This window comes from Anopheles darlingi, chromosome X (assembly GCF_943734745.1).
Source record: "Anopheles darlingi chromosome X, idAnoDarlMG_H_01, whole genome shotgun sequence".
Lineage (NCBI taxonomy): Eukaryota > Metazoa > Arthropoda > Insecta > Diptera > Culicidae > Anopheles > Anopheles darlingi.
In genome coordinates this window covers 7,072,184-7,083,870 of record NC_064873.1, presented here as the reverse complement: position 1 = coordinate 7,083,870, position 11,687 = coordinate 7,072,184, and the positions used below count along the sequence as shown (strand labels likewise).

General features: G+C 41.0%; 2 protein-coding genes across 11 annotated transcripts in view; both read left to right on the top strand.

The window, feature by feature from the left end:
• LOC125956359 (progestin and adipoQ receptor family member 4) overlaps positions 1 to 8,180 on the top strand; it is an 8,758-nt gene extending 578 nt beyond the window's left edge. For 5 of the 6 annotated variants that reach the window (XM_049688179.1, XM_049688154.1, XM_049688162.1 and 2 more), the window contains 6 exons: positions 1,506 to 2,283; positions 2,619 to 2,834; positions 3,303 to 3,406; positions 3,533 to 3,670; positions 4,801 to 4,941; positions 5,109 to 8,180. In XM_049688179.1, the coding sequence (XP_049544136.1) occupies positions 1,962 to 2,283; positions 2,619 to 2,834; positions 3,303 to 3,406; positions 3,533 to 3,670; positions 4,801 to 4,941; positions 5,109 to 5,216 (1,029 nt within the window). In that variant the 5' untranslated portion in view covers positions 1,506 to 1,961 and the 3' untranslated portion in view covers positions 5,217 to 8,180. Of the gene's footprint in view, positions 81 to 1,505; positions 2,284 to 2,618; positions 2,835 to 3,302; positions 3,407 to 3,532; positions 3,671 to 4,800; positions 4,942 to 5,108 lie in introns of all 6 variants that reach the window. The other variant, XM_049688188.1, reaches the window with a different exon arrangement.
• A 558-nt stretch (positions 8,181 to 8,738) lies between these two features.
• Positions 8,739 to 11,467, top strand: LOC125956331 (protein spindle-F). Of its 5 annotated transcripts, XM_049688100.1 has the most exons (5): positions 8,739 to 8,799; positions 8,870 to 9,123; positions 9,179 to 9,306; positions 9,738 to 10,674; positions 10,763 to 11,467. In XM_049688100.1, exons 4-5 carry the CDS (start codon positions 9,861 to 9,863, stop codon positions 11,191 to 11,193), a joined length of 1,245 nt encoding a protein of 414 aa, XP_049544057.1. In that variant the 5' UTR covers positions 8,739 to 8,799; positions 8,870 to 9,123; positions 9,179 to 9,306; positions 9,738 to 9,860; the 3' UTR covers positions 11,194 to 11,467. The 5 variants fall into 5 exon arrangements, with proteins under 5 accessions (XP_049544057.1, XP_049544073.1, XP_049544048.1 ...); XM_049688116.1 differs by having other exon boundaries at positions 8,759 to 9,123; positions 9,257 to 9,306; positions 9,742 to 10,674; XM_049688091.1 differs by having other exon boundaries at positions 8,759 to 9,123; positions 9,257 to 9,306.
• The last annotated feature ends 220 nt before the right edge of the window (positions 11,468 to 11,687 follow it).

Genomic DNA, 11,687 nt, shown 5'->3' with positions numbered 1-11,687 from the left:
ACTACTTCGTCAAGAAACCTGCTCCCTCAGTATATAAATTTTCACGCTGGCGCATAACACAACGCACCCCAGCTTCCGTTGTAAGGAAAACCATGAATTTGTTAATATTCGGTATATATATATATATATATATATATATATATATATATATATATATATATATATATATATATATATATATATATCCATGTACTACCCAAGATTGAATTTGAGATCGAGCATGTTTAGTAAACTACTAAACTTATTGTAAGATCGAGCAAAACTACAAGAGCTTACCGGCCCTCTATAATTCACAGCTACCAGGTAACAATAGCTCCTGGCGGGAGTATGAAACCATTCGCGGATAGACAAGGACAATACATATCCGAGAACGATGTGATAGGATCTGCCTTTATAATTGTACACCGGACAATACCGGTGTATCTTCATAAGCGAGCAATTACTATTTTGTAAATATTGATTATGTTATTGTTGCTTATTGCAAAAGCTCTTGTTTCCTGTAATGTTTGTAAATTGGTGACAAATTCTACACCACAACCTCACCTCGCTCCGCCCGACTGTTTCGTGGCATAATTGCCGATGGGTGTTCACTCACGTAATCCTTATTTTTCGTGCACCTCTTGTTTATTAAATTTTAAAAGGCTTGGTGTATGTATGCGCGTGCGTGTGTGGGGGTGTATATATAGGGACCAGGGGATCGAGAGCGCTTGGAAACCTAGCACGGCTACGATGTGCTAAAACCGCGTGCAGATGGCGCAATCCAATCAACCTTGAAACGAATGTCAGTACCCAAACAGGCCTACCATGCTAGTTTCTAGAACATTGAACACGTCAGCAATAGTACAATAACACGAGTCAAACCCTCGTGAGTTGCATTCATATGTGAGTTTGCCCTTGGGCTAAAGAAACGGCCCCCCCGGTAACCCCCGGGAAGCTGCACTCTTTATAAGTGCCGTTCCATCGGAAGGGTTGGAATTCTTCTGGTGTTCATATTTGGCTGTGGTATTCGGATAAGGAAAGACCGCAACGGCCATTTCTAATGCCTAAATGCATGTATAGAAAGCAAGACCTTTGTTTGTGCACATCTTGTAAAGTGGCAAAAACATCCAATCTATTTTAAACCCAGTCAAACTGCCAGCGGAAACCGACCGGCCCGGAATGAGCTGGTTCCTCTGTGTCTGTCGGTTAGCTAGTTGGGTAGAGTATATTTTCAGTCCCAATACTACTGTCCAATGCGTGAAAATATTCCCGTTTGTTTTTCCTATCATGTTTATTGAACATTTGCAACATTTTTAATTTAACACAAATTGATCACGGCACAGGTTGATAGACAAAAAAAAACAGGTTGATAGTGTAGCATCAAATTTAACCTTGTCAGTGGTGTTACGATGTAAGTGTCCGGTTTTAGCATAATAGAGGAATTTTAAAATTGTCCATGTTCTACGTTATATCCGATGCTTTCTTTTCGTTTTTCTCAATATACTTTATCTACTTTCTATCTCTAGCGACGCAAGCGTGTTACAGGAATACCCGCTGTTTAGCTTCCTCCTAGTAGTTATACATAGAAATACTCTTACATGCAGATAGACAGCACCCAGCTCCTTAACCTTGAGTACTGTTGGAGCAGTGATAGCAGAAAACGAGCGAGAACGACCTGGCAGTAAAGCAGCACCATTGGGCATCAATCATCACGCATGCCACTCCACAGGACTTACATATTAAACTCCTGCATAGGCGCCTATGACACTGATGTAAACACCAACGTGTGAGATCCTGAGTGTATTATTTCGTAGCAGCTACAATACGACCCCGTTCAACAGCAACATTCTTCCAAATCGTTTAAGTGAGAAACCTAACTGCTGGTCGGAAGCAGGACTAGTTTTGGGCCTCCTAAGGGCAAGAATCAGTGCTCGAACTTTGCTGCAGGACCCACTGAAAGCTCATTATAATTGACGTAAGCAATGGAGCCGCCGACGATCGAACCTCAGGTGTCGATTGATCCACCGTTACTAGAACCCACGCCATTACTTAGCACAGAAAATATTGTTCCACCCTCTGATGCAACCGAGGCTCAATCGAATGGCGGTTCCTCTTCGACAATGTTGAAACAAGTGCATAGACTGCTTACACCTCCGGCTGATCTTCTGGAATGGAAGGATATGCCCCAGCATCTGCAGTTTAATCCGTATGTGCTCACTGGCTACCGGCCGTTGCAGGGTGTGAAGGGTTGCCTTAGCAGCCTATTCTATGTCCACAATGAAACCATCAACATCCTTACCCACGGTGAGTAGTATGCTACCGCCACTAGTAGGTAGTAGATAATCCAACAGATAAAGGCAACAATCAAACCATCTAAACAGCAGTGTCAATAAACACAGCATTCCTTAAAGCAAAGGAACCACTCAATCAAACAACTGCTGTATCTTGAATTGACTATCTGATCGAGTATGATCCAGCATAATCCACAGGCCACATAGCTGGATTATAGTTAAAACTAAAATAATCAATCAAACAATATTTCAAATGAGTGCCTACTTCTTCTCACATGAATTGTTCTGCTTTTTTCATTTCTCTAAACATCGACCAACGATTTCGCCCGGGGGCACCGCACTTTTTAGGCATTCCAATCGTTTACATACTGGCAACTGTTCCGGCAATGATGCCATGGGAGAAAGATTACCGCTTTCTGTCATGGTGTCATCTGGTCGGTTCCGTTGCACCGTGGTGCGGTAGCTTTGTCTATCACCTGTTTATGAATCTGGAGTGCGGCGAGGGCATTTACTATCGGTTGCTGCAGCTCGACATGTTGGGCATTTGGATCAGCCAGAGCTTTGGTAAGGCTTATCTATACATCGCAGAAGTATCACAGAAGTTCGTGGTTTTTCTGCGTGTTTTGATTTTGTATATTAGCGACAATAACGAGCTCCACCTACCTGTAGTTAACAAAATGCCGTGGATAAATTAATTTGTGTCGTTTGCAGAAACCATCGTTGCCGGTTTGATGAATGTACTCCTGTTGATAGTTTTCCATTAGATCCCATTTCAATTTATTTTACAAAAGAATTCTCCCTTCGCAATTTTACCATTCTTTCTTATGTTCTTTCTTTTTTTACTGGTCATTGACTGGTCACTGTGGCAAAAATAGCCAGAACTCTTATTACAGCAATCATATTCGTCAAACAAAAAACAACAGCTTGCTCTAACCATCCTTTGAATGCAGTAGAACCATAATTAGTCTTTCCACTTAAGAATCTTGATAGCAGATCTTATTTGACTCTTTTCCTTCGTTCATCATTATACAGGAGCGCTGCCAATGGTAACAGCGACGGTGTTTTGTTGGAATACACCATTAAAATGGTTATTCATTATATCTTATTCGCTACTGTGCATCTGGGGTCTTTTTAAGGTATGTTAATGTTCTTTTGCAAAGGGCTTTTTGTAACGTTTTTTCCCGATACCCTCATTCATCATACATACATGTCATGCTACATGTTACTGGAACTGCAAATCTTAATTGTTTCCTCGCCCGTAGGCTATGACGGCTTCATCACCGTGGCAGCGACGACTCTGTTTTTTACTTCCGTTCAGCATGCGCATTATTCTGACGCTACTTCGTATCTCCAATATGGGCGGCGGAAATCCTACCTCACTAACCCACGTATTCCTGCAGGTAAATACTGTGGGGTGGTTGTATACTTACCAAAGCCCACGGCTTATTACGAGTAAAGGTTGGCTTGGGGTGCTTTTAAAGCAAACAATATTGTTTTGTTTGCGAGCAACATCACTGGCAGTTCGATGATCGATTTAATCGCAAACATAATTACAAGGCTGTGCCTGGCTCTAGAGTGGAACCATCCACACATTGATTATTTAAAAGGTTGAACCTTAATTGCTCGCACCTGTTTTCGATGAAGTGATCTACTCCCCCATGATCCGCTCGTCGTTGGTTTGTCCATAAATGGCTGACGACTGCTTACCGTAGGTGAGCGTAGTGATAGGTCATGCAAACTTTGTTCCCTGCCCCAGAATACCTAGACGTAAACACCACACGTGCCTCGTTTATTAGGGGGCGCACAACAGCTAGGGTCTATCAATAATGTACGCTAATGATAGTTTTGTCCACTAACACCACCCTGTTACATATATGCTCATGATCGCTGCAAACAGTTAGACTTCCTATTTATTTAATGGTGGCGGAATGTGCCAACCCTTCGTTATAAGCAAAACGAGAATAGATACTTCCGTCATAGGCAGGAAATACTGATATTACACAATTCATTCTATTGAAAACGTGGCCTGTTAATGTGCCGCTTGTTTAGGTGGGGTTTAGGTGAATGCGGACCAAACACAGGCTAATTTAAACATTCATCTTTGATTTTAAAAATACAAAATACTTAAAAAATTCAGCCATGATTTTAGATTCAGGGAGCAATGTGTTCAAAAGTGTACTTTTTGCGGTGTCTATTGTAGCTTCGTGCTGAATTATCTGAGACAAATCAATATTCTTTGATTCGACGGGGCTACCTCGAAAATAATGTGCTGATAAGGAATACAAAAATTTGATCATTCATTCATTCATGAAAAACTGTTCAAAAATGTAAATAAAATAAACAAAATATCCAAGCCTTCCTCAAGTGCATCAAAATTGAGGCAATTCGTTTGCAACGCTATCAATGGTTGCAATGGTCACACTAAGCGGAAAACACTTGCTAAGAGCATGTATAAGTAGCATGTCTAAACAATATTACTTGCCCCCACCATTGACCACTGTGCTCTTTTTAATAACCGGCCGCTTTGCAGGACGCTGTGTCAGCGGTGGGTGGAATCATCGGTGCGATGCATATTCCAGAGAAATGGTTTCCCGGTAGTGTCGACATTTACTTGAACTCTCATAACATCATGCACGTGTTGGTGGTGGTCGCAGTCTACTCAATGCATCAGGTATGGCAATTACGGTTTAAAAAGCACTATGTTACGCTTTCTTTTGCAGATGCTAAATTGCGATGCCGATGATTCACTATCATCTTTCTGGCGTTTAATGGTTAAATATCAGGTCAGTTGGAATTGAAAGCCACTCTAATAGGAGGTATCATTTGTTATCCTCTCAGGCCACTGTACGAGACATCGAATGGATGCAGCGATCGGAATGTAACGGACTCAGTAGTAACACCACACTCAACATAGACCATGTCAATGGGTCGCATTTGGAACTATGACTTGCAAAGCGTCGTCCATCAACTACACCATTAACCGACTCAGCGATAATACGCGGTGGGATTTCTGTGTCAAAACACGGCAGAATCACTGTGGATTCTTTATGCATTCGCCGACATGGTTGTGTAGTTTCGGGTGTGTGCTATAGAGCGGAAAATATTCGCACCTACCGTATACATCATAAGGCGGTTCCCTTACACTGATGTATTTCATCATACATTAGCCGATAAAAGATTTATATGCCATAGACACGCAGCAGTCAAAAACATACAAAAATGCAAGCTATCACAATAAATAGCGGTTAATTGCATGATAGGTGAGCCAGATTTGGCATGCAATGGTAGACTCGAGATATCCTGAATATCGGAAAGAGAAAAGGATACAAAAGGACAACGATGCTTGCGTGTGCGGCATTAAACGTATGGCATTAAACAATTACCAAAAAAATTTAAACTTTTAATTAAACTAGATTAATCTAGCCAATCAAATCTCTGGACATTCTTCCACTTGCTAGTGCAGTCTATTCAAAATGCTAGAATCTGATGGGCAAATCGTGCTACCTTATGCACCTAGTAGTTATTTGTTAAATTCAAATCATTAGTGGGTAACATTATGTTCCAGCTATTTAGTTTGGACTAAAGATAGGATTCCCTTGCCTGCTTGGTTGTTCGTTTACTCAGCAAGCACTTGATTATCTCCCATCGCTTCTTGACGAAACTCTATGTTCTTTTCTACGGTTGCAAACATGGACAGGGTTATTTGTATCAGAACATGGTCGATGACCATGTCATTTCTATCATATTTTAATTGGCAATTAGGTTTTATTTTATAGCAACGACGTCATTCACCATTCAGGCACTATTCGCAATTAATGTTGCAGTCTGTAGGAAGAGCTAATGTAACGTCTTTCTCGCAAGAATTGAATTCCTACTAGAAAAATATTATTTGAAAAGTAGATAGACAAAAGCAGTTTTAATAAAAAGTTAAACTATCCGTGCAGAAAACGGGGCATAGCCTTACTACCGCAAATTAACCCGGTTAGTGATCTGTTTGGTACTTTACAGCTTAAGCCACATGCAGAACTGCAGAAACCGGAGCCCCTTAATTACGACCAAAGCAGCTCTTGCTATCAATGATAAGTAGAAATTGGGTTTAAATTGCTTAGCAGTTGTAGTGCCAATGCAGAGAGTAGTTCTAAGTACGGCAATTTACGTACCGGGCATATTCATGAAATAGAAATTGAAATAGTGCTTTTAGGATTCCTTCTCTTCTACAGTCCGGCAATTCCATTCGAATCCCTTAGGTTTTGGTATATTTTCAGAACGCGTTGTTTTCAAGCAATTAAGAAAACTCATCCTCGTATTTGGATTGGTAATATTCTTCCAACCTAGTACCTTTGTTTCCCACCACCACTTGCATCTATTAAACGGCTGTTGAAGTATTTCATTTTTCCACTACGCTAGATGTAAGGCAAAAAAGCAAAGAGTGAAGATATAATCCATTGAAGTAGTGCAATCTGGGAGCAGCGCAACTTTTCTTCATGTTTCGCTATAACGTGTGTTTCAGATCTTTCGAAAGTACCGATTTTATGATCCTCCGAGGTTTTAGGAACAGTATCTGTGATCATAACAACTTATTTAAGTTTGTATCAAGCTAAAAGCTTTGCTCGAAATATTATTTAAGACTTAGTTTAGGGCCTTTACAACTATTTTATCGTTGCCTAGTCCGAGTGCTTCTCATCTGCCATGATTTATTAGGTTAAATTTAAACACTATAGAGTCTTGCAATTAAAACTATTCAACCGTGTTTCCAAAATAGCGGTGCATTGGTAAGGTAATCTTTACTCAACGATTAATTTACAGATGCGATGAGATGCATTCCTTGCATCATACGGTGGATTCATCGATAGTTGCACGCGATCAACAGTTGGAAAATGTAGGGCTTATCAACTTATTTACTAAAACAAAAACATCGTATTATCTGATATTGAGAAGCTATGAAAAAAGGTAGCGTTTTTGAGCAGTGTAGAAAGTTACTTGCATACATGTTTGGTTAGTTTTGAAGTTTTATTTAATTGTCTAATAACGACAGCGTTTCTTGCACTTAGTTTTGATTTCTTCGTATAATGTCTATTTTCGAGGTTTAGTGTAATAATAGTTTACCATATGATTTTCCAAGCATATCCATTTTCACCATGAGAAATACCAAACTGTACCTTGCAGTGTGATATTATATGTTTTGCGTATGTGGATTGGTTTTTAGTCCTATGTCACTTATGCATTATGGCAAGAAAAATCCAAAAAAGCATTATTTTCATGTATGTATCATGTCGGATGAAATTCAAGTTCATTTAGGGGTACTACTGCGCTTTACGCGTGATGTTTACCTGTAGAATAAAATGCAATACCGCCGTACCAAAATAAATGCTAGAATTAATTACATCATAGATTTCCTATGCTGCCGCAGATGCGTTCCCATTCAATTATGCAAATTTATACTCCGAGGGTTCAGAACGATGATATATTGACCAAAAACAAATCTTAGCGAATAGTAAGAGTAAACTTGCATCACGGAATGCATTCTCATAGCAAATTTATTTTACCGGTATCTCAATATTTTTCCTTTCGTTTTGCCGCATTTAAAATTAATTCTCCTCGCGTTAATGCTATTTGCTTCCTGAATACGGTAGACGTTGAAAGCAACAACAAAAAGAGAAAAATGTATAGGAATCAAAATATTATAAAAAGTTGCGGCTCCTATCCCGAATCTACACATTTAAGAATTTGTCCAAAGTCACGATTTCAAGTTATATGTTGACCATGAAAAATGCGTAACCTGTGTATCTGACAGACTTATGTTAGTGAGTTTAGGAAAAAAATAACAAAAACAACTAAAAAGCTGTAGGAAAACTTCCATTGAAATAAAGCAATATTATATACAAACGGTCAATATGAATGTTTGACCATCTCCAAGTCCTACTTAATACTTTGTGTGTTGCAAGACACAGCTAATGGTTTCATATTTTCAGTCAACAGAGCAACCTGACTGTCTGGAAAACCGGTATCAATTTAGGATTACCAATTAAGGCTCCCCTGTTGCGCTGATTACGTCCTTCGTTTTTGTTTCAGTTCATTCATTTAATTTGATCCACATTTTTCTCGTCACATTGTATGAACCTTTTCGACCATTTTGGTGTTCTAATATCATGATTTTTTAAATCTGCAATTACTTCTAGTAGATGGACACGCCTTATCTCTATTCTCTATGGAGAGCGAATGGTAAGGAAGAACGCACTTCTTTATGGTGGAGGTCGAGAAGGTGTGCAGATGGTCAAACAACAGTGATTGGTCAAATATGGTGAAAAAACGAAAAAAAAATATGGTGAAAACGATCTGACCGAAACAAGTGCGTTATCGTAGTCAATGGACGCATGGACGCAGCCGATATGAACGCAGCCAGAGAAACTATATTGCTGCATGGGTTTCTCACTTTCTACTGCTTCTTTTTGTTGCTTTGTTCTTGTTCTTTGCTGTTTTGACCTGTGTTTGGAAGAATATGAAATCCGTGAAAAAATCACTGCAAAGAGTGGGGATTGCCAACATTTTTAGACTATTTTGTGTGTGATAACTCAACTCTCCCGTCGTCGTTCTCGTAGGAATCAGCGTTTTCCGCAGAGTAGGCCGCGAACGTGCAGGAATCAAGAAAAATCCGCAACCACGGAAAATATCTACAGAAAGAAGGGACTGAAAGCAAAAAAAAATATTCAAAGCCGTTTTGGTAACGCTACAAGAAACAATCAACAAACTCGCAATCAACTGTAGCTGCTTTGCATATCTACGGCCAAGATCCAGATGTCTCAAAAGGAATCCATCGGAAACCGCTGATTAGCGTCCACTCCGGCAAGATTTTGTAATTAACGTTTCTGTCTAGATCTTTCGCATTAATCATCACATTCTCCTTCCAGGCCCATCAACACAGCAAAGCTTAGTACAAGTATATTAATTAACTTTCCTTTCAATTCATCTACCAAATGGAACAAAAGGATTGCGCCTGATCGGATCAGCACCCATCCGGAACACCCGTAGACGTGCAGTAAGTATCTTCCATCGATGAAGTTATCAACCTCTTAGATTCGGGAAAGCAAATGGAAGAGACAAACGAATTTCGGACCCTGTACTGTCATCAGGGTATCTGTACCACACGCATGATTGTTTTTGTTGTTAATTTACTGCTGCCATAATTTCTTATCCTTTCTTTGATCCGTCAAAATTTTTAATTTATTTTTCAAAAAATATCGAGGCATTTTGTTCGGGATGACTTTAAGCCATCTTTGATAGTTGGTGTGTATTGGATGCATATAAAGAAATCGAAATATGGATTTATTCTACGATTCAGACAACCCTTATTTACTTCTTATCACAAGTTTACATATTGTTTGCTTTCTACGCTATACTATGGATCGACACTTTGTATGTGTCCTACACCACATACTCATAAAAAGTTTTTTTTTCTAATAATTTAAGCAAGCTGTGAGCTGACTTATGTTGACGTTCGCGTAGACATTTTCTGCTCGCTTACGGCGTGGCTAATCAGGTCACAAACGCGGTCAATCGGAAAGGAAGGAACAAATCATCCCGCAACACGAAATGACTGATACGAGGGAGGACGCCTGCTACGCGCAATCCGCTCAGCATCGAGCTCTCCAAGCAGCGCTCCAAACTCTAAAAGAGCGATGTCAAACACTACAGAAACGTATCATAATCCTTGAAGATGAAAACGTGACCCTGCGCGCCAGCCAGACCAAAGAGACCGGTGAGCGATTGCACGACAAAGGAAAGGTTGCATCAACGAGCGAGGTCGAACAACTGCAGAGTGATGTTCTAGAATTGTCCCGGCAAAAGGTACAGTTGGCCGAACAGATTGCGGTGGTGGCAGGCGAAAACAGGCAACTATGGCGACGACTGTCACAGATTGTCAAGGATCTTCCGTTGGGCACAGGAGGCGTCGGTATGGCGATTCTTGACGCAGGCGCTGCGGCAAATGCCACCAGCAACACTAAGCTGCTACCGAACGTCGATCACACCGGATCAGTGGTTCCGGGGGCGGCGCAGAACTTGATTCGCTCTCGCACCTTTACGAAAAATGCGCCGAACCCAAAGCTACGCGATCGGTTGCCGAAGGGTGATGAAGGTACCGATGACGTAGAGCGGTTGCTGATCCTGGAGGACGTTTCGCTGCTTAATACTTGCGGCTTTCTCGAGCCCGGTTACTGTGAAAGTGGTACTGAGCTACCGCCTTCAGGCTGCGCGGGATCACAAGGAGAAGAAACGATGCAGGCGGCGCTAGAAACAAATCCGGAACTGAGGCAATGCACTGAAGGCCTGCTAATTATGCAACGCGACGTAGCCCGACAGCAACAGACCCTCAAGAATGTCTTATATCAGCTAAAGACGAACAAAGGTAAATCCCGCAAGACGTTCCGACTGCCTAGTATCAACCCAGTGCAGTTTTAATGTTACAAATATTCTTTACACATTTGTTCCTGCAGATATTGGTACCCGTTCCAAGCACCATATTGAACTGCCCATCGTTCCGAAGCCTATCATGAAAGATGTTACAGTAGAGGTGCATGAAACGGAGCTGTTGCCGATTGCCGAAAAACGGGCACGTGGTGGGTCAACTCAACAGATAAAGACTCCCGAAGCACGTGTTACCGCTGAGGCTGCTGCCGGTGGTGAAGCCCCGGCGGAAATGGTACAGTGCGATGTTCGCCCACTAGACCTCGCGCTAGAAAAGGGACGTGCGAACAAGATGGAGAAGATTTGCCCCATGTGCGGAAAGCTGTACGGCGTGCAGATTACCTTTAATGAGTTCCAGCAGCACGTTGAGTCGCATTTCCTCGAGGACACGGACGCGGGGGGCGAACTTAGTTTTGATCGAACATTTGAGTACGTATCTCAGCCAGTTGGCAATTTCTGACCGGTCGTGCCGCCCACCAAGCGCCGCATCTATTTCTTTAGTGAGTTTTAGTTTGGGGAAATGGCAACAATTGGCGCACGCTTGCATATCGAAATGTTATGATGGAAACCGAACTGTACAGCTTTTTTACATTTTGTATAGAATTGTGCGGCATGCACACTTTGCGATTGAGTCAGGTGCTAACAACAAAAATGCGATACCTGCGCTGTGCCGTAAGAATATACGAGCATATATGCGTTAACAATATGCATATACGCGTTAACAAAAACCTTCACATGATGTGTGTGATAATTAATTGTGGAAACCGGGAGTTTGTTAGCTCTTGTTAGTTCTATATAAGATGCAGTTGGTATCGAACGTATCGAATGAATGGCATCACTTCACAAGAAAAATAATAAAGAAATATTTAATTGGATTATTCGATGCAGAGTACACTAGTGTCGTTCACATTTTGAAAATACCCTGCATTTATATATAACATAAATCATGATGCA